The 27,261-nt window shown below is 42.0% G+C and overlaps 1 protein-coding gene and 1 long non-coding RNA gene across 2 annotated transcripts in view; one reads left to right on the top strand and one right to left on the bottom strand.

The window, feature by feature from the left end:
- DTL (denticleless E3 ubiquitin protein ligase homolog) overlaps positions 1-13,524 on the top strand; it is a 33,493-nt gene extending 19,969 nt beyond the window's left edge. Inside the window, exons 12-15 of the mRNA XM_034764536.1 lie at positions 2,372-2,461; positions 5,305-5,443; positions 9,294-10,156; positions 12,958-13,524. Of these exons, the coding sequence (XP_034620427.1) occupies positions 2,372-2,461; positions 5,305-5,443; positions 9,294-10,156; positions 12,958-13,026 (1,161 nt within the window). The 3' untranslated portion in view covers positions 13,027-13,524. The remainder of the gene's footprint in view (positions 1-2,371; positions 2,462-5,304; positions 5,444-9,293; positions 10,157-12,957) is intronic.
- Positions 1-27,261, bottom strand: part of LOC117874428 — an 88,720-nt gene that overhangs the window by 12,390 nt on the left and 49,069 nt on the right. The window contains exons 2-3 of the long non-coding RNA XR_004644968.1: positions 16,995-17,071; positions 13,520-13,684 (exon numbers count right to left, since the gene is read on the bottom strand). This is a non-coding gene — a long non-coding RNA (uncharacterized LOC117874428). The remainder of the gene's footprint in view (positions 1-13,519; positions 13,685-16,994; positions 17,072-27,261) is intronic.

Here is a 27,261-nt window from a genome sequence, read left to right as displayed (position 1 = left end):
CCCTCCCCCCTCAAACCCATTCAGATACAAATGCCTTGTATCTCACTCGCACTGGTGGAAATTATGTACAGCTTCATCAATGTCAGTTAAATTATATCAGTGTGAAAACAGTACGGGAGCAGAATCTGGCCCAGTGAGAATAATTCTCTCCTTTCGCCCTCTTGTCAGTAGTCAAGGATTATTAAACGTCTTGCTACACGCAATAAAAATCTATTAAATGTAAACTAAGGTGTTCTCTATACCAAGAACTCCTTCAGTTTATTCCTTAAATGGGATTTTAGTTTCCATGGTATTGCATGTTTTGGCAGAGAAGGTTATATTCTCAACAGAGCATTTAATAGATATTTAGTCAAGTGGTTGCCTCCACCATGCCACACACATCCTTAAAAAAAGCCTGTTATGAACCATTTAGTTCAGACAAACTTTAAATACTCTACTTAAGAATCTTAACTACAGCTTTTCAGGCTGCCATGGCAAGAAATAAAAGTTTGACAAGAAAAGGAAATTGACCAAGAAACTAGAAGCCCTCCCTGATATTTTGCATTTATCTTTGTAAATCTGTGTATAAAACCACCTTTTCCCACTTGCTAAAGAATCTATTAAATTTACTTAGTCATCAGTGCAAATCCCACATCTAATGTCACATCGCTACTGGTGACTCATAACTTCAGGAAACCTGCTGAAAGTCTGCAAAATAAAAAGAACCTTAAATCTGATTTCTTGCTCTTGCTTGGTTGTGGCAAGGCTAATATTAGCCTCAGCTAAGTCAGTCTCTGGTTATTGGCTGGTCTCATGAGCTGTGATAAAGATAAAGATTGGGTGCTGTCATAGGTCAGGATAAAGGTGTATCAAATAGGGGTTCAGTTTCAAAGGTGTATCGGATTGGGGTTCTGTTTAATCAGTGTGTGTACTGTATCATCTCATAACCTTTTTTTTTTTTTTTTTTTTTAAGGAACCTTGACGGTGTTGCTATCTTATTATAGAGTTAATTATAGGTTAGCTGGCTGTAAGACACACTGGAACTTGCCAACTACATGAACAACTAGCTCTGAAGCAAGTAGTAAACTACCAAATTCTGCTTCTTTTTGAAGTAGGTCTTGGGTTTAAGACTTCCTGTTGCTTTATAAACGTCACCTTCTACTCAGCATAGAATCTGAGAAGGCAAACTTGCTTCCAACAGGAGCTACTGGAACCTTAAATGGACCATGCTATTCAATGTAGCAATGTGCTTGTGCAAGGCGCTGGATTGACATCCCTGGAGACAAGTCCTATGTATAGCAGAGAGTCCTGTGCAAGTTTTCCCAGGCACTGTCAATACACTCCATCCTGACCCAGCTGCTTCACCTCTAGTAGCGAAATGCTAATTTGTTCTTAGAGCTTATTCAGTTCCTTGCCTTTCTGCCAAGACGGCCAACAGAGTACTAATTGTGAGGGTGTGTTTTTTAGATGTGGCTGTCAAGTCCATGAGGAACTGGACTGAGGCCACCAACTTATTTCACATAGGCTACTCAGTAACTGTCAGGCAGTAACTACTTTTACTCATGTCATCGGTGTGAAATTGATTTCTCCCCTGCTTCGAGCCATTCAGTTCTATGTGGAGCATTGTTTTCAATAAATGCAGAGAGACTGCTGAATTCTTGGGAATAAGTGATACCTTCCAAGATACAGTAGAACCTCAGAGTTACAAACACCTCGGGAATGGAGGTTGTTTGTAACTCTGAAATGTTCTTAACTCTGAACAAAATGTTATGGTTGTTCTTTCAAAAGTTTACAACTGAACATTACTTAATACAGCTTTGAAACTTTACTATGCTGCTTTTAACCATCTTAATTTAAATGAAACCACAGAAACAGTTTCCTTACCTTGTCAAATCTTTTTTTAAACTTTCCCTTTATTTTTGGTAGTTTATTTTTAACAGAGTACTGTACGGTATTTCCTTTTTTCTTTTTTTGGTCTCTGCTGCTGCCTAATTGTGTACTTCTGGCTCCAAATGAGGTGTATGGTTGCCAGTCAGTTCGTAACTTTGGTGTTCGTAACTCTGAAGTTCTGCTATACCTAGGCATGGAGGATAGGCTTGTGACTGAAGTACAGGCATTAAGGAGATCTGTGTACTCTTCTCAACTCTGCCACAGACCTTCAAGCATGACCTTAAGCAGGCAATTCTAATCTCTTTGTGCCTGAGATCTATATAAAATGGGGAAAATACTTGCATACCTCGGAGGGTGTTGGGAAGCTTATTTCATTGTAGAGTGTTTTGAGATCCTTGATGAAAGACACCATAGTATTCTACATCAGCAGAGTGGAGCCTTCCTTAATGATGCTTTTGATGCAGAAATCCAACTGATTTTAAATTGTGGATTGTTTTTTTAGATTTCTGAGCCCCATCTTCCTCCCATGATGCTCCTTGGTCATTCTCAAGAGGTTACCTCCGTTGCCTGGTGTCCTTCAGACTTCACTAAGGTTAGTTTCTAGAAAAACTGTGTTTTGGAATCTCCTGTGAAACCAGTGAATGAAGGACCAGATGTGATCACGATAGTGTTTGTTTTACAAAACTTGAGGGGGGTGTTTTGACCGGCAACTGAATCTTCTCTGTATGGAAAGCCTTATTGAAAAGAGAATGGCATAGATGAACTGGCTTGCTACACTCTTCCCTTCACATAGAGTTAGAGCTAATCGGAAATGTTTTCATGAAAATTCCTAAGACGGTTTAGTGCTGTGAGTTTAAAGTCTAGATAATTTTTTTCATTTTTTGAAATATTCCACAGAATTTTTTTTAAAAATCAGAATTTTCAATTATTTTTCATTTTTAAAGTTTTCTATTTTGATAAACGCTACCAAATGACTAAGCCAACCAGTCAAAATTGGTGATTACTTAAAAAAAAAAAAATCTGCAAACAAAAAAGCCATAAATGGTAAACAAAAGTTTTCAGTGAGAAATGGAAAATTTAAAAAAAAATAAAAATATTTTTTTGCAAAAATGTATGATTTTTGGGAGGGAGGCCATTTTTTGTGGTATCAAGCCACATTGCCCACACTACATTTTCAACCAAATTCTCAAGTGCATACAGTATGATGCTGTCCTAAATTTTTTTCAGGTAATTTGAGTCCTTTGATAACTATTAGTAACTTGGAAAAGTCTGTTCCAGGAAATGTATGAAATCCTTTCCTGATGGAAATTGTTATGCTAACAAATAGGTTGATAATTGATTAATCTAAATGTTATAGTGCCAAAATTTGAAGCCATTTCTTCAAGGTCTTCATATGCTGAGTTTTGTTGATGTCTTCTGCTGTCTGTCCACTGATATATTTGCCAGTCTAGTGCAGAGCAGTGAGAGCTTTAGTGGGAGGATGGAAAGAACATTAATGTCTGTTCTTTCAATAAACCATATTGAGTCTGTCAACATAACTTCTAATTCAATGCTAAATCCAAGAGCTTCACTGTCCTGGACCATATCTTAACAAAAACGCAAGGGTCAGCATTAGTGGTTCCCCCATATGGCCATCACTGGAGGTGAGGGAATTGTTGGCATGGGGAGTAGGGTTAAGAGACCAGTCTAGCTCCAAATCAGGAATAAGCCCCTCCCACAGCTATGATATCCGAGGAGTCCCATAGGGTTTCTTGCTGGCGGTTTCAGTTGCCCTTTTGCCCACCATTGTTACTCAGCTAGTTTCTCTAGGCATCACAGTAGGCCCTCAAGAGGGATTTGAATTAGGATCAGGTAGTGGCTTTGCAGACAAGCTCAAGAAATACTTTCCAGTTGTAGGGGTGGCATAGGAATCAGGGCCAGCTCTGGCTTTTTTGCCGCCCCAGGCAAAAAAGCCTCCCGCCGCTCCCTGCTCCCCCACGCGGGGAGCGCGGCCCCACTCTCCCTGGCCGGCCGGAGCGCCAGGGGGAGGGCGGCGAGCCCAGCCGCGGCCCCGCTCTCCCCAGCTGGCCAGAGTGCCGGGGCAGGGCGGTCCCACTCTTCCCGGCCGGCCGGAGCGCCGTGGGGAGGGTGGCGAGCCCGGCCGGGGCCCCAGTCTCCCCGGCTGGCCGGAGCACCGGTGGGAGGGGGGTGAGCCCGGCCGCAGCCCCGCTCTCCCCAGGTGAGCGCCGCCCCCCTCCAGGTGCCGCCCCAAGCACATGCTTGGAGGGCTGGTGCCTGGAGCCGGCCCTGATAAGAATTGCAGTGCTGGATCAGACCTATGTTCCATCAAGTCCAGTATCCTGACCATAGTAGCATGGGAGAAGAAAACAAACAGGGCATTAAAATCTGGGCCAATGTAAAAGAAGTCAAAGGCAGTTCAGAAAGGAGTGGGGGGTTAGGCAGGTACTCGAATGCAATGACAAGAAACTTGAAGTTGATGCAGAGGAGATGAGGAGCCAATGGAAAGACTGGAAGAGGCAAGTGATGTGGTCTGAACCCCAGGCAAGGAAGACAAGCCTACCAGCAGAGTTTTGTAGAGCTGATGTTGGTGTTGGGGAGGCCAGGGGAAAAGCATCTTGATTACTGTGAACATAGGCCATAGCGCTTCCTTTTTTACTAATTCCCAGGTGAATCACTGTGTATATATAGCACAAAAGGAGATCAATAAAAGTTCTGATGCCTGTTTGGCAGGTTCCACTGATTATTTGGAAGCGCAACATGCCATTATATAGGGATCTGCTGCACCTAAACTTTAGTCCTGTCTCTTGCTTTTCTGTACCAAGTGCTACTGACACTGGATGATGGCAAAGTCTGCTTAGTGACACAATCCCTTTCCAGTGTTTATCCTTGCTCCAACATTACCTATTTAGAACACTGCAAATGTTTGTCCCCAAGCAAGGAAAGGTGAGGAGTGAGAGAAGGAGCATTGGACACTGATACAAAATGTTGAATTCATATCTTCTGCTGTCTGTTTCCTCTTGGAACATGAGCTTTGGATCGTGTCTGGATTTCTGCTATTATTTACTGAGTTACTGAAATGTCAATAAACAAATACTGTATATATTGGCACTTGTGGAGCAAATGGCTGCCTGCCACAGAATCTTCACAAAGCAAATGGGCAGGCTGCGATTTCTTTGCCATAAAAGGGGTAGATGGAGGCTCTCTCTTGTCAGATCACATTCAAGGGACATAGATAGCTTTTTCCTCTGGTACGTAATTAGACAGCATTTGTTTTTCGCTGGCAGTTCCTTTACCTATTTGTTAGTGGACAGGGAGGGCTCCGTGCAGAACACTTATTGGCACAGAGTACTGAGAGTACCAACTCTCTTGGATTGATTTGCCAGTGACTGTGGGACCTGGCTTCACAATGGTCTAACCTACTGATTTATGCTGTAGATCGCCACATGTTCTGATGACAACACTGTGAGGATTTGGCGCTTACGGCGTGACTGTGATAAGGAGAGACTTACATCAGGCAAAGTCAACTTGGTAGGCTGGGTCTGTCAGAAGAAACCAGAAGAGCAAAATGGAATAGGTAAGGCCCTTAGGGGTATTTTGTCCCACAACATAGGAACAGTACTTCAGAATTCTGTGTATTTACTGGTTCAGCAAAAGCTTTCCTATTGGCTATTGCTATTCATTTCTTTAGAAATGTGAATTCATGCATTTGCCCAGGCCTGATGCACCATCTAGTAAACGGCTGGTATTGCATATGCAGCCCTGGAGCTTTGAAATTTTCCTCTTGCCCAGCAGATGAATTTAATTAAACAACACTGACTTCCTCTCTTTTTTTGTTTTTAAACAAAACAAAGCACTCCCTTTCTACAGGACAAGGTGCCTTTTCAACATTCCAGAACTATACACACCTGCTTCTAAACTCTTACATTCCATTAGAAATGTAATCTTAATTTGACTCTGTCTTGCTGTAAATTATTGTTCCGGCACAATACAGTAGTATTTACTGCAGAACTCAGACGTGCAGTTCAGTGATGGCTTTCTAAAATGCACCTATTCTTTTAACCACTGATGTGTGTACATGGAAATCTATTCACAGATATTATAAAATAAAGCAATAATAAATGCAAAGTGGAATATGAAGATAGCTGTATCAGAAATATTTAAAATTTGGACCAAAAATGAGTTGGCAGTGGCTGGTTGGTGTCATTTCCTGTGTTGATCTATCTCCCTCTACTGACTTTCCAAATGAGCTTCACCTTCATTGTTGTAAATACAAGTGGAAGGTTTTGTAATCCCCCTGACTAGGATAACATTAAAATTAGCTTTTTGCTAGTGCGTAACTGTCTTGCAGGAAGCTTGCGGGACAATAGGTGGGTAAGTGCCAGCTCTCTTCCATAGTTGCTCACCACACACATACACGCGCTTTGTTTCAGTGAGCTGCTGAGAAACTATTTCACAATGTATTCCCTCATAAATAAATATGGACTTGTGTCATCGAGAAACTTGAAAACCCAAAGCTGCCTGTACCCTGGATCCTTACAAATCGAATTTGGCAATTATACTAGATAAAATATGATTTCTCTTTGTTCTCTATGCATTAAAACAACCCAGGAGGGAAGAGGAAGCACACAGACCTTGTGTATGCAACAGCAGGCTTCCTGCTGACCTTGGCTCTTTGAACACAAAACACATGCTGTTAGAATACGGGAGCTATCTGCAAACTGATTCATAGTTGGCTAACCAAATAGCATTTCAGGTCTGTTTGGATGAAATCTAGATTGCATCCTACCCATTTAAATGGAACAAATTGTGAAGTTGTGGCTATGTGTTGACTGTTGACCTGCACTGTGGCATGCAGCAAACACAGCTTCCTTCCCTTGGGAAATTATGTATATAAATTTGCTAAGTGCTATTAATTTCTCTGCTCTTCATGTAATCAGAATCGCTAGAGCTCGGCTGTCTCTTGAATTTGTGATTCTTTTGATTCTTGAAGCCCATAATGTTGCTGTAGAAAATGGATAGGGTGAGAGCAAGAGAGAGAGAAATCCCCCCTGTTAGTATACATTGTGCATGTATCTGTCTGAGTCCTACAGACATATACATCATTCATTTGACTGGCAGCTTGGAAGAGGCTTGCACTCAGTGTTAAATATAACAGCCTTGTAGAATTGTTGGGGAGTGGTATCAATGGCAATAGACTTGACTTGTTAATAGAATTTGAGGTCTGAATGACTGGTGCACAAACTGCTACAAAAAAACTTGCAGCTTCTATTCTGTTTCCCAGCACTGGGGATATAGGCATTTGGTAGCATCACAGGCTACCTTTAATCATCACCATCAATCCAGCATCTAAATCAAGATAGCTTTCACTTTTCCAGAGGTAGTGACTCCAGAATATATTTTTCAGTCTGCCATGGTTGTGGGCAGCCACATCCTCATTCCAGCTCATCACCCCACATTTCTAGTGTATGAATTTGTAGCTAATCACTAGTGAGAGGGGGTTGCTGAGATCACTACTACCCTTCTTCCACATCTAAGAGCTTACATTTTAAGCACAACTAATTCTCCAGCTGAGATAATATAGTACTGTAAGTAAGTGCTCATTAGGGCCAAGATTAAAAGACCAAATCTTAGCAATGACCCTGCTATGAGTTCATAATAACTTGTTTCAGTCTGGACTAATAAACATCATTGGGAAAGGAACATTTAACTCCACCTTGTGCTTTAAAGTGGTTGACATTTGTAGTCTACTCTGTTTGCTCAGTACGTGAATTTAAAGGTGTAAAGACATTATTGGGCAATATTATACGAGAGTCTTCAGGAAGGATAAGGATCAAAAAAAGCTGATGTGTAGTGTGTTATTGAGAAGTTATGTAGGCGTTTACACCATGCACACCATCTCACAAGCAAGTACAACATTCTAAATAAAATGGCACTTCATTCCCACAAGACTTCAGCACCCTAATTAAGTACTTTACCGCATAACAGCTAATGCTGAGAATTAAGAGTTTCAGACTAACTCCCTGGTATGCAGAAAATGTTTAGAGCCCTTTTGCTCCTTGGTGAAACAGTGTGCTTAAGGTAGTTCACGTGCTGTCTTATTTAATTGTACCACCTCAAGTTTAGGGCCAAAAAGGTTCCTTCAGATACATGACATTTCAGCATCTGAAAAGCAGACATTGGACACACATTAGTACATCGTCTCTCTTCAAAGTAAAATATCTCTTTTGAAAAACAGCTTAATAATTACTGATTTGTTTTGGCCTGAGATGTAGCTTAAATGCATGCTGCCCTCAGATTTATTGTGGGATTCCTGGTACACAGCTGATAAACACTGATGACTATGCTTTGCTTTACAACGCAAGATGTGGGTATGCAGTTGAGTAGATGGATTTATACGCAGTTTATTTCATAACATGCTGATGATTTCAATAGCCACTGTGCTATACGTACATGGAAATTGCTTATTTAAAAAAAAAAATCACTCATTTGTCATGGCAACCAATCCATCAGTTACTTCTATCTTTCTTGGAATCTAAGACCTCGTACAAGATGTGGGGAATTTCTAGCCTGTCCCTTTGCACTGTAAATAACTGACTGCTACCCAGTAACCTATCCTTGCAGAATATTCTCCAGCAAAAGGATAGTAGGAGAAATGTGAAACCTTTCTTAGCTCCCACCTTATCTATCTTACTGGTGTATGAATGTCAAAGCCTAGTTGGGACAATTATCCATAATGGAGAGCATTCTAATCAAAGGCTTCATCTACATTACAACTAGTTGTGGGACTGGGTTGCAATGTCACCTGACCTGGTTAAAAACCACTTGTAAATTGTAATGTAGATGGGATCGGATCATGTCCCCATAACTGAACTAAAGCTTTGGACAGGTCTGGGTTTAAGTGAGCTACAGGGACACGGGTCACATCTACAAAACTTCTAACTGCACTAAATCCTGACTCAGTTATAGCTATTGTACAGATTGGTCCTCAAGGAAAAAATAATTGGGCTGAGGCACTTTCTAAAAATATGCTTCCCTCTCTTCCCATTGCGGCTGTGTTGGGAGGTCAATGACTAAAATACGTCTTGATCCTTCCGTCCATTTTAGTCTTCTAATTGCAGCTCTTTTAAGAGGTGCCAGTTACAACTGGGGTAGACGAGTGCCATCAAATAAGGATCCTATGTTCTGTGGAGTTTTCAAAAGTGCTCAGTATTGGCCTAACTCTGCTGCTGTTGAAATCATGGGAGCTTAGAGGTGTTTAGATCTGGGGTGGGGAGCATTAGACAAATAGGTAAGCTGCTAAATTCAGATTCTGAATGTCCCAGAGTCTGGGGGGCTTCTTTAAGGTCTAATTTTAATCTGTCTCTCTTCACTTGCTGTTGCTGTACTGTGTCACTCACTTGACTGTTTTGTTTCTCTTCCATCAGTAGTACCAGTCAGCACGCAGAGAACTCCTGCAAAAGTCTCCATGGTGGGTAGCCCATGCATTTCCTCACCCCGGCCAGCAGCTTGTGCTCCCAGCTATGCTGGGGACCTTCCTCTTTCTACCAACACTCCAACATTCTCTCTCAAAAACCCAACAGTCGAGGCCCACACTCCAGCGAAGCAAAGCAAAGCCATATCAGGCACTTCTCCCAAACCATCATCTTCCACCAAGATGTCCATTAAACACTGGGTTACCAGGACTCCATACTCCTCTCCACCAGGGATGGGAACAAAGACGCCTTCGCCAAGAAAAGCCCTGGCAGAGGTCACACAAGGTCTTCCAGAGGCAGTTGGCACCCCCGTAGCACCACACTCACGGTTTGAGAAGCGAGCCAAAAGGAGGCTGGAGTCCAGCAAGGGAGATCACATGAGGCAGAAGTGTCTGAAAGGCTGCAGTTGTGTGACTGAGCTGGACCCAGTGGCTAAAAAATCCAAGCTGGATTTGTGCTTCTTGGCAGCAGGCCAAAAGGCCTGTAATGAAGACTGTCTGAGCCTTGCTGAGTTGAATAATGGAACTGAAGGCTGTGGCCAGAGCCCAAAGGAGACATCCCTTCCTGAAAGCCCTCTTAATCAGGCAGGCTTCCAGACTCCCCCTCTTCCTTTAAAGAACTCCTGCAGGAAAGGGGCTGATGTGCTGGACAAAGAGAACAGTTCACCTGGGGAAAAAAACTGGCTGTCTGCAATGGGAGAGAAGCTGAAGACTAGCAAGGCCAGTAGCCAAAAAGCATCAGGCAACAGCCCCCCATCCTCTCGGAGTCCCAGCACAAGACAAGAGGCAGCAACTGCAGCCAGTCCATCGGGATCTGTAAGTAGACTAGGCATGGTTACAACAGCAGAGAAACGGTTGAACTCTGGGTTCTGTTCTCTCCTTGCTGTGTTGCACAACTCCCATTTGCAACTTGTGCATCAAAAGGAGCATCAGACCTCATTGCTTGTGGGGAGGAGGGGAAGGGGAGAGGAAGGAAGGGAAATTTGATATAACAAGCCCCAGTATCTCTGCCATTCAGGGTAATGATGTTATCCTTCAGTGCCACCTGTACTCTTGGGAGAGAGAAACAGAACTGGTTTTGCTCAACTGAAAATGATTTAGAACAGAGTATTGGAAAATGCTCATTATCTATGACACTGGCACTTACAATGCACTTCTACTCTGAAAATAACAACAGCACTTACTTGACTGATCTGCTGCTTACGTTTTTTTTATTTTTTTTATCTGCCCACTTACATGACATAAATTGGCCCCCACTAGCACTGCAGACCCAACCCAGCTTTTGGAGAAAGTGCGCTGAATTTTATTCTAGCTCTTGTATCAATTTGTAACTCTGTAACAATTGTGGGACTAAATTCTACCCTCGGTTACATCTGTGGAAAAACCATTGAAAACAAAGGGATTGCACAACTGTCCGAGGGCAGAATTTGGCCTGCAGACTCCTTACTATTTGTGTTGTGCAAGAAAGCAGGAACCCAGCATGACTTTCTGCATTTGCAGAGTGGTTAAAATGGTTGGCATATGAGGAGTTTTTTGTGCTTTAGAGCAAATTCTCAATTTGCATGTTGTCACTGAATCAATATACATGGAATCCCATGATGCCTGTAACTTCCGAAATCAGTTTTCAGAGGACTGCTGAGCTTTGTTTATAAACCTGATAACTGAGGTATGATTATTACAATCTTTTAAAAAACACGAGGAGTCCTTGTGGCACCTTAGAGACTAATACATTTATTTGGGCCTAAGCTTTCGTGGGCTAGAACCCACTTCATCAGATGCACGAAGTGAAAAATACAGGAGCAGGTATAAATACATGCAAGGATGGGGGTTGCTTTACCAAGTGTGAGGTCAGTCTAATGAGATAAATCAATTAACAGCAGGATACCAAGGGAGGAAAAATAACTTTTGAAGTGGTAAGAGAGTGGCCCATTACAGACAGTTGACAAGAAGGTGTGAGTAACAATAGGGAGAAATTAGTATTGGGGAAATTAAGTTTAGGTTTTGTAATGACCCAATCACTCCCAGTCTTTATTCAGGCCTAATCTGATGGTATCCAGTTTGCAAATTAATTCCAGTTCTGCAGCTTCACGTTGGAGTCTGTTTTTGAAGTTTTTTTTGTTGAAGAATTGCCACTCTGAGGTCTGTTATTGAGTGACCAGAGAGATTGAAATGTTCTCCTACTGGTTTTTGAATGTTATGATTCCTGATGTTAGATTTGTGTCCATTTATTCTTTTGCATAGAGACTGTCCGGTTTGGCCAATGTACATGGCAGAGGGGCATTGCTGGCACATGATGGCATATATCATATTGGTTGATGTGTAGGTGAATGAGCCCAGATGGTGTGGCTGATGTGGTTAAGTCCTATGATGGTGTCCCTTGAATAGATATGTGGATATAGTTGGGACCGGGGTTTGTAGCGGGGTTTGGTTCCTGAGTTGGTATTTTTGTTGAGTGGTGTGTAGTTGCTGGTGAGTATTTGCTTCAGGTTGCGGGGCTGTCTGTAAGCGAGGACTGGCCTGTCTCCCAAGGTCTGTGAGAGTAAGGGATCGTCCTTCAGGATAGTTTGTAGATCCTTGATGATGTGCTGGAGAGGTTTTAGTTGGGGGCTGTAGGTGACAGCTAGTGGCGTTCTGTTACTTTCTTTGTTGGGCCTGTCCTGTAGTGGGTGACTTCTCGGTACCCTTCTGGCTCTGTTATTTATTAGTTATTTTTCCTCCCTTGGTATCCTGTTAATTGATTTATCTTGTTAGACTAACCTCACACTTGGTAAAGCAACCCCCATCCTTTCATGTATTTATACCTGCTCCCGTATTTTTCACTTCATATATCTGATGAAGTAGGTTCCAGCCCACGAAAGCTTATGCCCAAATAAATTTGTTAGTCTCTAAGGTGCCGCAAGGACTCTTCATTTTTTTTGCTGATACAGACTAACATGGTTACCACTGAATACAATCTTTAGTTACACCAGAATTTGAAACTTGATGGTAGAATAGAATTTGGCCTACAAATTATCTTTGAAACTGTCATAATGACTAGGGCTTATCTTGGTAAAATCCCTTCCTATCGACCTAAGTTTTGTCTCACACCAGCATTTGGGCTCATACAGAGTGCTAACAATACAGACCATTCAGTAATGCACTTCAGAGACTTAGTCCTTTCATGATTGAATGTCTTTCTAAACAACATACTCTAGCTCTGCCTCAGGTTGGTCTTGATGCAAATGAAAAATCTATGGCCCCAGACTAAATGATCATAATGATGTCTTCTGGTCTTAAAATGTATGAAATTTTGTATCTGGTGCAGACAGGGTAAAAACTAGAACCTCTGGCTCTTCTCATAGAACAGAAGGGTAACTCAAGGATTTTAGCAAATGTTTCCTGTCACTAAACAGGATCCCAATGTCCCAGAAGCCATACAAATTATTGCAAAGAACATAATGGTTGTCCTTTTAACAGTATGTAACTTGGCAGCTCCTCGGCATAGACAAGCTGTTGCAGTTATGGAGGGGAGAAGTTTAAAAGACTTTTACAGTGCGTGCAGAGTTTAACCTGGAAGAACTAGATGGGGACATCTACTGTCAAATACACATGTTTATAGTTGACTTGATCTCTTCTAGGTTGCAGTCACTTCAGTTTCCATGAGGAAGATCTGCACGTACTTCCATCGAAAGTCACAGGATGACTAGTGCAGTGTGCTGCATTTGAAAGGAACTGTAGCCCTGATTGTTGACACACTACTGGTGCTACCAAAAGTGGATTTAGCAACACAGAAGGAGGAAGACACTAGGATTAGCCAATGCATTGTTGGCCCTTAATAAAGTTGGATTTTTTTTATTCTCTTGTTCTTTGAATTCTTTTATAAAATCTGTTACACTTTGTAGCCTCAAGTTAGTTCAGCATGAAACTCGTAGAATGCTAATTAATGGAAACTCACGCCATTAACATGAAGTAGGTGATGGATTTTAAAATATATGTTTTCTTTTAACACGTCACTCAGTTAAATGTTCCCCCGTGAGTTCTTTTTCACGTGGCATCTGTGAAATGCTCTAGTTATCTTTAGAAACAGCATCTTTGATGTGTGTTATTAACATAGTCAAATACAGCTTGTCAGTTGATATTTGTTTTATAATGTCTGATCTTGAAACTTTTGTACTTAAGAGCACTATGCAAAACACATACCATCTCCTTTTGATAGCAGCTGAATAGAGATGTCTTGGAGAAACTGTTGTTGCAAATAGACTGGAGCCACCATTTCTGCTAAAGGATATTTCTACAGCTTGTTTTTCTTGTATAGCAATGACTCTGCCATTTCAGCAAAGAAGCCTGTAAATGTGACTTAACTTCCTGTAAATACAAAACATTTTAATGTTCCAGAGTGTCTGTCTTACTTTTCCAGTGGTGCATGTGATTCTTGCAGTGTGAGAAAAGATACAGTATAGCTGTGGGCATTTTTGCCTTCTTTTAAAAAAAAATTCCCCTCTCCCACCATCTCCCAAGTTTGCTGCTTTCCATACTCCAGCCTCTGCTAGCCCAAGGACACCCATGATCGTCTTGTAACCATGGAGAGCATGGCTGTCGAGGCTGGAAGCCTGATCGCCCCTTTTAAATCAAGTGTTGTCAAGGTCAGTTAGAAGTTATCAGATTTTAGTCTATCCCAAACAAAATTGGCTTTAGGAGAAAGCATTCCATACTAGCTTATTGACCTTTTATGGACGTAAATTGTAGCATAACTGTCTTGATGTTAGAGGCAGAAAAAAAAACCCACTTCACAGAGTTTAGGTTGTAATACTAATATTAATGCTTAAAAGGCTTGGATTGGAGAATAATGTATATAATTGGGTAGTGTGATTATGGTTGGCTGATCCAAATGGGGTCAGGATTCTGCAGCTAAAGCCCTTTGTCACCACCGCTGGTAGTTCAGACTGAAACATCTTGCTGGTGCTAAAACGTAATGAAGGGACACTGAGGTGTAATGAGCCAGACAGAATTCAAATAGATATGTTACGCTGATGATGACTAACTCACAAGTTATTGGTTCAATACAGGAGTAACTGGCTGAAATTCTAAGGTCTGTATTTTACAGGAGGTCAGACTAAATGATCTAATGGTCCTTTTTGGCCTTAAAAATCTATGAAAGTCTGTCTATTTCAAGCCTCAGGATTGCAGACCTCCTGAACGTTATTTAAAGAAACACAATAGAATTAAGTCACATTTCTGTCTGAAACTTTTGCACCTACTAATGTTAAATGATATATTTCTAGAACTGAAATGGATTAGAGGGAAAAAGTTTTATATTTTCCTGGTTTATATTTTACTGTGTGCATTGGAAAGCACTTTAGGTACTCTGTTTCACTGAGTCTCCTGTATCACCAATTTCTCTTTACACAGCAAGGAGGGAGAGAAATACAGTTTTTTTTTGTTTTTTTTTTAAATATGATAGTAAAACTGCACTGTTGGCAGGAAGACTCAAAGACAGGTATAGAACCTGAAATTACTTTCTAATTTTTGTAACATTGACTCAGTTTCAAGTTGACAGCAGCCATCTAGCTTTGGAGAAATATCAAACTAACATTAAATTGGACAAGTAAAATATACTTCAGCCATTTATTAAACCTCGCTTCAAAAACTGGAACCTTTAAGTGGTGTCTGAGTCAATCCAATATCTTGAGCTAACTATGTCTAAAAAAGCCTGACACTTTGATGTTCAAAAGTAGCTCACCATTAAACTTGACCTTAAAGGGTGGGAGGAATTGAAACTTAACGTAGAGGGCAAACTAAAGTCAATAGGACAGTTTAATGTTCTGCTAAGTATCTTACACACGTGTAAGCAAACTCTGCTGATTTGTACTCTGTATTGCCAGAGGTTTCAGTGGGGCTGCATAACGAGCATAAAGTCCCACAGAAATTCCATGGGTGTCCGTCCGTCCGTCCCCTCCACAGCTTTGTGAGAGGTTACAGTTGTGAGGGGATAGGATGGTGAGGGTGAAATTCTGGTCCTCTTGAAGTGAATCCCTCTCATACTTTTAATGATATCTTCCACTTCTGGGAATAACTCCCACACCTAAACCCTTACTCATCTCTACTCCTCAGCTGATTATTCAGGGGTTTAGAAGTGTAAATGGGCAAATACCTGGCCAGATAATCTTCAGTGGGAATGTGAGAGCCCTTCTCCTTTCATGGCAGCTCTGCACAGCTTCTTACCCCAAGCACACAAAATCAATTTGGCTAACACTACGAAGACACAGAACGTAACTGAATCCCTTATTCTTATGTTGTCAAAGTGACACAGTCTGATCCTGACAAAAAGCTTGGCTCCAGGGGAATAGGAAAGGAATTGTTAGTATGAATCACTTGGTTTGTGATGTGACAGTCTCTTGTTTTCAGACTGAGGAGAATTGCATAATGTGGTTTAGGTCAACTAGTAATGTCTTTACCTAGGGCATCTGCTCAAGCATTTAATATGTATGTCCCCAAGCAACTGAACCCACCTGCCTGTCTTGAAAGAGCCAAATGTATTTCTAAAACAGGTTTTCTCCTACATGATCCCCAAATACTCTCTAGCCTCAGATGTCACAAAAAAATAAATTAAAAATTCTCCATAATAAATTATTCCAAAATCCTAGTATTCTAGCTCTCCTCCGTTCCCTATAGGAGTGCTGGTTCTCTTCCCAATAGTCTTATGTGGTGTGCCTTATGTTCTTTGCCCTCTTTTTCATGCTGGAAAGTCTGCTGCAGATATCACACGTCCAGTCTGAATTGTCTGGCCTCTTAATTATGCCTTGGTTAGTCCTCCTTGTATCTTCCCTCTCCCTAGAGATTGATTACTATAAGTCCCCTTTCAGCACTATACTATTGTGGTATTTGGTGAATATTTGCACACTTATTCTATTGAATGTGGCAAAGATATTTGCAAGAATTTAGATTGTGATGTGCTTCCTGAATCACGGGGCAAATAGAACTTTTTCAGAAATGCCTAAGTGAGACTATAGGTAAAATTTTCAAGTGTCACCTAAATCACTTTTGAAAATGGTACTTAAGAGCCTAAATCACTTATGCTTTTTTTTAAAGCGTGACCCATAATTGTGCTGGCAATGATGTGTTTCAGATGCACATCCCCTCTTAAGACTCTACTTATTGCGACTGTTGGAACTAGTGTCCATTTTCCTGTTAATGTTTGTGTCAGATTCTTCTGGCTGGTTAAATTAATTTGTTTCCATATGAAAGTTTTGAATTGTTGAACCTAGGATTAAATATCTTATCTATCCTGTTCTGTATTTGGGAATTTAATTGTGTGATACAATTTTGCTTTGGAAACAAGCATTCCCCAACCAGGAATTTGCCATGAGAATCCCTTAGACACCCACACGTGCCACCATGTTCAGAGGTCCCTTTGTTGCAGTCACATGCACTCTGAGGTCTCTTCCAAAAGTGTCTGATCTTTGAATATTTCTCAAGGTCAAGTCTTAAAAAGACTCGTAGATTCCACTGCTTTGGCACTAGGTCGGAAGCAGAGCTTGGGAGTCTGTCTGTCCCCAGGTCTATTGTGCTCAAGGCATTTTAATGCTGACTTGAGCACTTGTCGATATGAGAGGTAAATTGTCAGCCTCTAATTCTTTTCAATCTCTGTTAGTAAAATAAACAAATGACTTCTTACCCCAGTGTAGCATTTTTGTGCATCATGCAGAAAACTATTGCTCATTGACCTCCTTTGGATTTCTTTGACTTCCCAGCCTGCAAGATAGACCAAATGTCAGATTTTGGGCATAGAAGGTATTATGTTACTCAGTAATCTCTTTCATGGGTTTGGAATAGCCATAGAGTGGCTTTGACCATAACCAGTGCTCTGTTTGGACAGTGGAAAAAGCCAGAGATCATAGAAAAAAGTGAGCGAATAAAGCCAGTCCCAAGGATGGGAGGGAGCACATCTCCATGGTTTATTTTAAAGTAGTTTGTCTAAAGGGATGCTGAAGGGGAATAGACCCAAAGTTCACTTGGGGGATTTTTTTTCTTTGAAAAAGGGGAGGTGGGGTGAGGAGTAATGCCAGTAGCTTTCTAACAATGAGCTCTACAATACTAAAGCAGCATGAACCTAGGAAGATGAAACCAAAATTCTGCTTGGGAACTACATTTCATTTCTCAACTTCCAACTGGTTGTTTTTAAACAGAACAAAAATCTCTTAAAATTATGTAAACTTTTTTTTTTTTTTTTTTTTGCTTTTTCAGGTTAAGGAAACAACTCTCAGTTTGAGGCCATGAATAGATTACTATAGAAAGATCCTGTTATCCCAAGCTTCTGCAGATATTCATAGATTTTGAAGGCCAGAAGGGACCATTATGATCATCTAATCTGACCACCTGCATAACACAAGACCCAATAATTTCTGCATCAAACCCATAACTTCTGCTTGAGCTGTAGTACCTCTTCTAGAAAGATATACAGTCTTGATGTAAAGACTGCAAGTGATGGAGAATTCACCACATCCCTAGGTAAGTTGTTCGCATGGATAATTACCTTTGCAGTTAAAAAATCTGTATCTTATTTCTAGTCTAAAATTGTCTGACTTCAGCTTCCAGCCACTCGATCTCATTCTGCCTTTTCCTAGTAGGTTGAAGAACTGTCTACTGTCAGAAAATCTCTTCCTTATGTAGGTATCTGTAGACTGTGATCAAATCACCTCTTAACCTTGTCTTTGAACTAAATAGTTTGAGGGTATTTCAGTATTTAGCAGTTTCAAGGCCTAAGTGAAGTACCTGAGGGCCCACCCCTTTCCCCCTGCCATAATACACAGCTGGGTGCCACTGGTGTAAATGAGAAGGAGCTGCTGGCAGGTCTCCTGGGGGGTCCTACAGCTTGGGAATTGCTTCCTCTATGTTGGTCTGAAAAAGTGCAGGAGGTGAATAGTTAGATAGCTAAAGCTTCACTATCCAGTTGCCTGGATTTTTGGTTTGGATCACAGAGCATATAGCTGCTGTCTAGTTGCATGGGAGGTCTATTGCCCATGTCTTTAATGCTGAAGCTGCTCAGAGCACGGGGATAAGTATGCCCCTTAATTTGTATATATCTAAATAAGTAAAAGCCAAATTGACCTACCAGAATATAGAATTCTTCTGTTGCAATACCTATGCCTACACAACAAGACATTCCTGTTATTCATGGCTCTCAGCCTCCCAATTGTTTCATCATTGCAACAAAACCTCACTTCAGTTTATTTTTCTATTACTGTTCTTGCAGAAGTTATTTTAACTTGCATCTATAAAATCATTTAATAGTAATCAAATAAACCCACCCTTCCCTGTAGTACTATAGACCAGGCTCATACTGTACGTTACAGCAATAACAAAGTAGGCCAGGAGGCCTTGCTGTATTGACATGAGTTTAGCAAATACTGTCACACCACATTCTTGAATTATTCAGTGTCACCATTATTTTCTTTGTCACCAACTTCTTGGATATACTGAGGGAAGAGGGGGAGAGTGTTTACCGAGTGTGATTATGAAATCCAATGGAGTCCAGAAAACACCATGTGACAGATAAAAAATAAAACAAGCCTTGATTTGCGTGAGCAGGCTCTGCATTTTGCTGTAGGTGCACTTGTTGTGTGTCAGCATTGGTGGGTAGGTAACTAAGCTTCTGATGATGCAACTTTTCTAACTTTAAGTGCAATCATTTTAAGACAGGAGTAATGAAGCAATTGGGGGGTAACTGGCATTCGTGTGAAGTAGACAAGAAAGATGCCTGGGCATACAAGAATCAAACTAAAGTCAACAACAAACTCTATGCGAGACACAGGTAAGAAAGTAGATAATAAAATTCCCTTTCAGATACTTATTCCAGGGAAGCTGCATTGGTTAGCAGTAAGAGCAAGGGAGGCATGAGGTCTAGGTACTATTCCTGTATCTGACTCTGATTCCTGTGCTTTGGCTTCCCCATCTATGAAATGGCAATAATGGTTATTCACCTAAGTAATGTGGCTTGAGATTGTTAGGTGAAAGGTACTATGTAAGTGCAAAGTATCAAAGTACAATTCAGAGGAACAAGGCATTAGGAAAACTTCCTCTTAACCGAAAAGGAATTTGCTAAGACGTGGCAATTAGTCCCTGACAGACTCTGGAGCAGTACCCAGGAGCAATCATGGAAACACTATTGTATATCAGAAAGGAAATAGTAGCAATAAAAATGGCTTGATGTTGTATAGCACAGGCTTGGGCGCTTAAATGTTAAGTATCATGCCTAGGCCATAGCTGTTTGCAATGTTGTAGCCGTGTTGGCCCCAAGATATTAGAGCAGGGGTGGGCAAACTACGGCCCACGGGATTGCCCCCCCGTGGTGCCGCGGACCCCGCGCCACTCTCAGAAGCGGCTGACACCAATTCCCTGCGGCCCCCTGGGGGGGGGGCAGAGGGCTCCGTGTGTTGCCCTTGCCTCCAGGCACTACCCCCTGCAGCTCCCATTGGCCAGGAACGGTGAACCGTGGCCAATGGGAGCTTTGGGGAAGGTACCTGGAGGCGCGGCAAGGGCAGCGCATGCGGAGCTCTCTGCCCCACTTCCCCCAGGGGCCGCAGCGCTTCCTGGAGCAGCGCAGCATGGGGCCAGGGCAGGCGTGCAGGGAGCCTGCTCTGGCCCCGGTACGCGCTGCTGCCACTCCGGAGCCTCTTTAGGTAAGCGGTGCCGGGCCGGAGCCCGAACCCCTCTTGCACCCCACCCCCCAACTCCCTGTCCTAAGCCCTCTGCCTGCACCTCACACCCTTCCTGCACCCCACTCCCTGCCCTGAGCCCCTTCCTGCACCCCAATCCTCTGCCCTGAGCTCCCTGTTGCACCCTGCACCCCTGTGCACCCCAACCCCCTGCCCTGAGCCCCCTGCTGCACCCCACACCCCTCCTACACCCTGAGCCCCCCCTGCACTCCTGCACCGCAACCCCCTTCCAAGCCCCCTCATATGCCCCGCACCCCTCCTCTGCCCCAATTCCTTGCCCTGAGCCCCTTCCTGCACACCGTACCCCCTCCCACACCCCAACCCCCTGCCCCGGCCCTGCATACAATTTTCCCACCCAGATGTGACCCTTGGCCCCAAAAGTTTGCCCACCCCTGTATTAGAGAGACAAGGTGGGTGAAGTAATGTCTTTTATTGGACCAACTTCTGTTGGTGAGAGAGAGAGAAGCTTTCAAGCTCCACAGAGCTCTTCTTCAGATTATAGTGACTAATATTTGCACCTTGTGGCAGTGACCTTTTCTTACTCCTTGGGCCAAGAAGGGCCTCTCTCACTTTTGGATTTATGTAAATGATATTACACTCTGTCCTATCATGTGCATTCCTGCAGCAGCTAAGCACTCGCTGTCTTGCTACCACATTTCCATTCCTGATATCTTTGTACTTGAATTTTCTTAGGGGTGGGGAGATGAGGCGTTCATTTGAAAAGCACTCTTGTGAGGTTAGTGCTTGTCAGAAGAGCGTGCTTGACAGGCCTGGATCCTGGAGCTCTGCTTAGCCATAGTACAGATACCCCAGGGGCAAAAGCTTCCCCAAACTACCCTTATGTGAAGAGACCATTTCTAGAGCAAAGGGGTCTAGTATTCAGGCTTACTCATTCCCTGGCAACAAAGCTGGTACTTGATCAGTTGTGGCACCGTGACTGGTTTGTTTTTTGTGAGGTGGACGCATGGCACCTTAGGCTAGGTCCTAGCCTAAGACCAATCTCACTTCACGTACCTCCTGTGGCCAGCAGATGGTCACTTGTCCCAGTCTCCTTGGGGCGCCTAGTTTCCTGACATCTTCCGATTTTAAACAAGGCTTTCAAAAGAGCACTCCCAGTATCAGCCCCTACGGCTTTGCTGCCATGCTGAAATGCTTCTTTATTACACTTTCTAACTGGGCCAAGTTTATGATAAGTTCAAATTCAATCAAGTTTACAACTACTACATTTACATTTCATAATATACTAGAGCTCCTTCCCTGTGTATAAATAAGAGCAAGGTCTTACAACACAGAAATTCCCCAGTATATACTTTAGACAAGTGTGGCTCAGAATTAGCAATGAAAATTATTGCAGGTCCTGGAGGCAAAATTATGCTAGCGAGAAGACACAATGCAAGCAAGATTTAGGTGGAGACTTGACTGTATTCTCTAAGGCCCTATTCAGCAGAAATGATACATACCCTGCCTCATTGCTGCGTATCAGCATAATGTAGGTGTGTGGGAAGTACCAGAACATGTTCCCACACCCTTTCAACCCTTTCATCGGAAAGTCTGGCCACTTATGCGTATTCTATTGAATAATTAAAGTGATGGAGAGTGAGAGAGCGCATCCTTTCACATACACATACGGCAAAATGTAGCCTTCTGCAGAACAAAATGCAGCCTCTGCTGCCCACAAAACTTCATTTTTTCCAGTAACTCTATCTAAAAACTGGATTAGTAGTAGATTATCCTTGTGATAAGTAGGGCATAGACTTGAAGGCTTGCTGTTCCAGGCCAGGACCCCAACTCTTAGTAATCAGATGTTGCTCTCATCGACAATATGTTCTTTGAGATTGATCCAAGGCCCTTTACAAGCTGTGTGTGTATAAATTATATAAAAGAAATGGTTCACTCACTACTGAAGGGCGACTACTTCGGGATTGAAACGTAGCTACTGCTTAATAGCATAAGGTAACATCACACACTCATTTCTGTAGCAACCTCTACTCATGTCCATGAGTTATAGTGGTATCTCCAGGCTTTGAACTTCTGGCCTGTTTGCTAAATAATTGCTTTATAATGCTGCTAGTGATCTCTCATTTGTAGAAAATCCTGCTGCCAGATCACCCCCCAGCTGTTTCAATATTCAACGGCACTGAGGGGCCAAAAATCATTCCTATAGTAGAGAGGTTCATTCAGTGTTACAGTGACCAGGTCCATGAACCATCGTGCCACTATGGTTTGTAAACTAATTGACGCAAGCCTCTGCTTTCTAAATAGTAAGCAACCAGCTGAAAGCTCATGACACAGATTGTGCAACGGGGCAGAAGCAAAGACAAAAAAAAGGTGTAGATGTTGATTCTGTCTGAGGAATGTCCTTGATTGAATGGGCTTTAAGTGAACGCAAGATCAGAAAACAGATCATTTTGCTCTTAGCTACACAGTCACTTTTTTAAAAACTCCCAAGTTATTTAGGAACTTAAGTCTTATTGATTTTTTTTTTTTTGTAATGAAACTTTGGCTCTTAACTCACTTTTGAAAATGTTGCCTCTAATCAACACTAAAGTTGTAAGCTTGGGGACAACCATAAGGGTACAGAAGCTGCAAGTGCCTCTGTGCAGATCTGCTGCAGGCACAAGAAACATGCATGTTTTCATGTCCAGGCAACTTCCTGCTGTCACACATGACTGGAGAGAATTCACCTTGTACGTTAGCTCTTGTCCGGCGCCTTGTACATAATGTATATGGGGGGAGGGGAGGGCAATTTTCTGTCCAGGGATAGAAGATGAGACTCAGCCTTCTGCTCTGCTGTGAGTTGTTGCCCAAGCCTGCTGTGTGAATTCCATAAACAAAGGGCCAGATTCTCAGCTGTTGTAAATCAGCATATCTCCACTGGTCATGGGAGTAACACCAATTTACACCAGTTGAGGATCTGGCCCACTACATACAAAGTTTGGATTCTAAATTCCATCACTGGCTGCAGTGCCACGAGCCACAATCTATTTAATTCCAATCTATTTGAATAGAGCTCTTAAAGATTACCTCCTATCTCCTTTAAAGAAGTAAAAACCATTTTTAGATAGTCCTTCCAAACTATGGCATTTGTTCAAAATACATAATAAAGCTTAAACCACCGTAAAAATACTTACAATGCTAATATAGGCTAGCAATCTAAGAGCTGTCAAGAGATGAAGCTTTTCCATCCAATCACACCATGACCATGTTTGTTTGTTTTGCATATTTTTGTTTTCAAATAGGTTCAGAGTTCAGTGCAATGAATTGTCATTTCAGATTTTTAGTAAGACCAAACACCACCAGATGGCAGTTCTTAGTTTAAATTAAGCTGTGCCTTCATGCTCCATTGCAGTCACCTGTCTTATTTGCTAAGCCTCTGGCCTATGCAACCTTACCATAACTGAACCGTGGAAACTTTTTTCACAGTAGTAAATTATCTGTTTTTATTTATCTTGTTTTCTCAGTAAAAATACAAATCTCACTTCAGCAGATCTGCAGGAAGCAAAAGGCTAGTGTCTTCAGATAAAAACATCTGTAATTTTTCTGGATTATTTTAAAGGTAAAAGCTATTAAACTCTGATGCAATAGTGGAACAGCACACAGATTACATGCATGAAAGCATTTGCTTCTCTCTCATTTTGATTTATCTACGCCCTGCATTTTGCTAATTTTTCATCACTGCAGTTGTTGGTTTGTAAATCAAACATTTGTCTGTGAGATTGTGACATTTTTCCCATGGAGAAATGATAGCTTAGCGGTGTCTCTTTCAAACATATGTGAAGTACTGCCGTATAATTTGGATGCTTCCACAATTACTATTTACTAGATTCATACATAAAACAAAGAACAAATAGACTGGTAATTTGCAATCACTTCACTTTTCATCTGAGAATCTCAAAGTTCTTTACTAAGGTGGGAAGGATTAGCTACATGTTACAGAGGGAGGAAGTGAGGCACAGCGATGACGGCAGTGCTGTGTAAACACAATAGATTAGTCCAGAATTGAAGATGAATTTCCCTGTCTTTTCTTTGTTTGATTTAAAGCTCAAACCTTTTGTAGCACATCATTAGCACAAAAGAGAACTGGTGCCAACATAGTTTGAATGCCTTTTATGGTACTGTATGTGACTCTCTTTATTTATACCACCTTTGCTGCACAAGCTTTGAGATTCTATCAACAGAGTTCACATTTTTCACGACAAAAAGCTTCACCTTTGTTCTTTCTTGTCAGTATGCCTCTGCTTAAATTGAGCCCAGCTTTTAAATGACAACTGGGGATGGAGGGGGAGGATATTTCTCTTTGTGTTAAAGAGAATCATTTCAAAAGGTTTACTTGTTCCAAAGTGCATCAGAGGCATGTTGGGAAACTCAGTGGAAAGGGAAAAAACCCATGTGAACAAAAGACACAGTTTAATATTTCAAACTCTATCTCATGTCAGCTGCAGTTCTGCTTTATCTGTGAGCCGTGAGATAATCACACTGCAGGCAGCTAAATAGGAAGTGCAGTTCCGTGGTATCTCAAACCCCACCTTGAAATAGAAAGACTTCAACGCCTACCAAAAACTGTGTGTTAAATTAGGTCTGATGTAACAATTTTTCCCCTCATGATTTTCCTCCAGGCTCTATTTGTCTATTAAATTTCTCTCCCACTCACTCACAAAGCTGGAGGCCAGGGCCCATATTTGCATTTATGGTAGATATTCTTCCTCGTTAGCCTGCCTGCTGGTGAGTAATTAAATTAACTAGTTCAAGGCAATATGTGTTGCACTCCTTTAAATCCTGCTGGTCTCTCACCTTCAGGAGCCATGGAAAGGATGGTTGTGTAGATAAGGTACAGGTATGAAAGCCAGGAGCTCTAGGTGCTATTCCTGGCTCTAGCAAATGCTTAACTGTGTGACCTTCTGCAACGTAGTTAATTTCTCTATACCTGTTTCCCCATCTGTAAAATGACGATCATGCTGTCCTACTTAACCAGCATGTCCTGGAACCCAATATTTGTAAAGTGCTTTAAGATCTTTGTATAGGAGGAGCTATAAATGTACAATTATTCTATGTGGATAGATAGTGTGACATCCAAAGGACTGAGGCAAAATCACATTATCGAAAAATCCAACAAACTGTCAGCACCTGCCTCCCTTAGAGCTGGGGATGCCAAAAGAACACCGTTTCAATTCCCATTCCCCCAGCCTGCTACCCCAGCTAATAGAGAGGGATAGGTCATTACAATGGATCCCTTCATACTTAGATTGATTTCAGTTGATATGTGATATTTTAAGATTGTAAAAAAGAGATTAATTTACAGTATAATTTCTTCATGGTGAAGATATGCATTTTTTGGTCGTTAAATTGTCCAGCAGAATCTTATGGTCAAAATGCCAATTCTGCCTAGTCAGTGGATAGGTGCTGTGTTTTACTATAGTCCATAGGAAAGCTAACTTCTAGAGCTACGACGGAATTCCCTGCTCTTTGGCCCATTTAGATAGAAGAACAGTACTGAGAGGATCCTCTTGTCTGTGATAGGAGCAGCTTGGGGAAATTGACCCTGCTCTTAGGTCTTCACCATACAGCTGTGTGCTGTGCCTCTAACTGCTTAGAGGCATAACTGGCTAACACCACAATTTGTGTCCACATGATGCGTTGATAACAGGTGAATCTGAACCGTGTCCCAGCCCTGCTAGCTGCCCTCCTAGCATTGTATGACTCCTCTCTGGCATTGTATGACTCCTCTCTGGCATTGTATGACTGCAGGAAGCAGCTAGGTGATTCTGCTGTATGGCTAGGGAATCCCCAGCCATGCCACTGTTACCAGCAAATCTTGCCCTTCTCTAACTGTGCCGCCTTTGCCTCTCTTCAGCACAAAGTTTCATACAAGCAGGCCGAGCACGTTTAATGGCAGAGCTACTTTTGCCAGCTGAAAACAGAGTTCATTCATCTGAGCACTGCTTGCTCTCCAACACACTTCCTGCTGGTTGCCAGGCAACAGTATTAGTACTGTTGTGCTTGGATGTTATGCAACCTTTGCTGTTCTGCTTTTTTTTTTATTAAGAGAATCTACATATTCCCAAAATAGGATGTTTCCCTCCTCCCCCCCCCCATCCCGGAAAAACATGGAAATGTGTTTTTTAAAAGCCAACACAGTGAGCAATTGCATTTTATTAAATGCATCAGATTTTAAAAAAACCCTCAAACATAAATAAGCCTCTTCCTGGAATTGCTTTGCAGAAACCTGCACCCTAAATGGTACTCTACATTCATGTTGTCAGCGCCCACAGTAAGAGGTTCTCACAGTAACATTTCCTCTCTCCTCTTGCACTGCCTGGAAGTTGTTCACATTATACATTTGCAAATAATGTATTTGCTTAAAAAGCAACACAGGAATAGAAACTGCAACAATATGATTTATTTACAGTGATGCCCACTACATGCTTTCCAAACAAGGAGGCTGGTTGCTGCTCCCAGGAACTTACTTTCTCAGAATAGACAGACAAACAGACAGAGATTTGGGAATGGACACACCACCAAGCAACTTAGATACAAGTCTACTCAAGTCTCCCTGTAAGCAGCACAGCAGAAGTGGGTCCTGAAAGGAGGATTCTCATAAGTCTTTCTTTATTGCTTGACCTGCATTAAGTTTAGATCAAGCAAGATATAACATTACAAAACCTTCTAACTTATTCTTATGGATTGGATGTTATAGGTGTTGGAGAGAAAGAAAAACTACAGCACTGATAGGCTGGAAACGTCAAATGAAATTGCACTGAAGAAATGGGAGTTTAGGGCTAAATCCTATCCCTCCATTTATGGGTGCAGAGGCCCTTGAAAGTGAAACCAGTACAGTTCTGCACTGCAGATAGGCGGAGGTAGGGGAGTAAGGGAGTCACAAGGGGGATACTTGGGAGTAAAGCCAAATGCCTTGTGTAGACCTGCATGACACTCATATATTTGGCAGTCCTGTCACACCTGCCTGCACTCAGATCAGAGGGCATAAGGGAGAGAGATCCTCCCCCTCAGAACACCTTTTGGCCTACAGGAAGATGCACTGGGCTGGGATCCAGCAGACAATCATTACTGCTAACTGACTCATACCCATACTCCAAGAGATGGGCAGACAAATATCATTCTTCCCATTTTACAAATAAGGCAAGAGAGCTTGCACAAGGTCACTTCAGTCACAGGTGGGAATAGAATTGAGCTCTCCAATATGACAGAGCCAAGTCTCATTCACTCAAT

The sequence above is a fragment of the Trachemys scripta genome, chromosome 3 (assembly GCF_013100865.1).
Source record: "Trachemys scripta elegans isolate TJP31775 chromosome 3, CAS_Tse_1.0, whole genome shotgun sequence".
NCBI lineage: Eukaryota > Metazoa > Chordata > Testudines > Emydidae > Trachemys > Trachemys scripta.
This window is presented reverse-complemented; position numbering and strand designations above follow the sequence as displayed.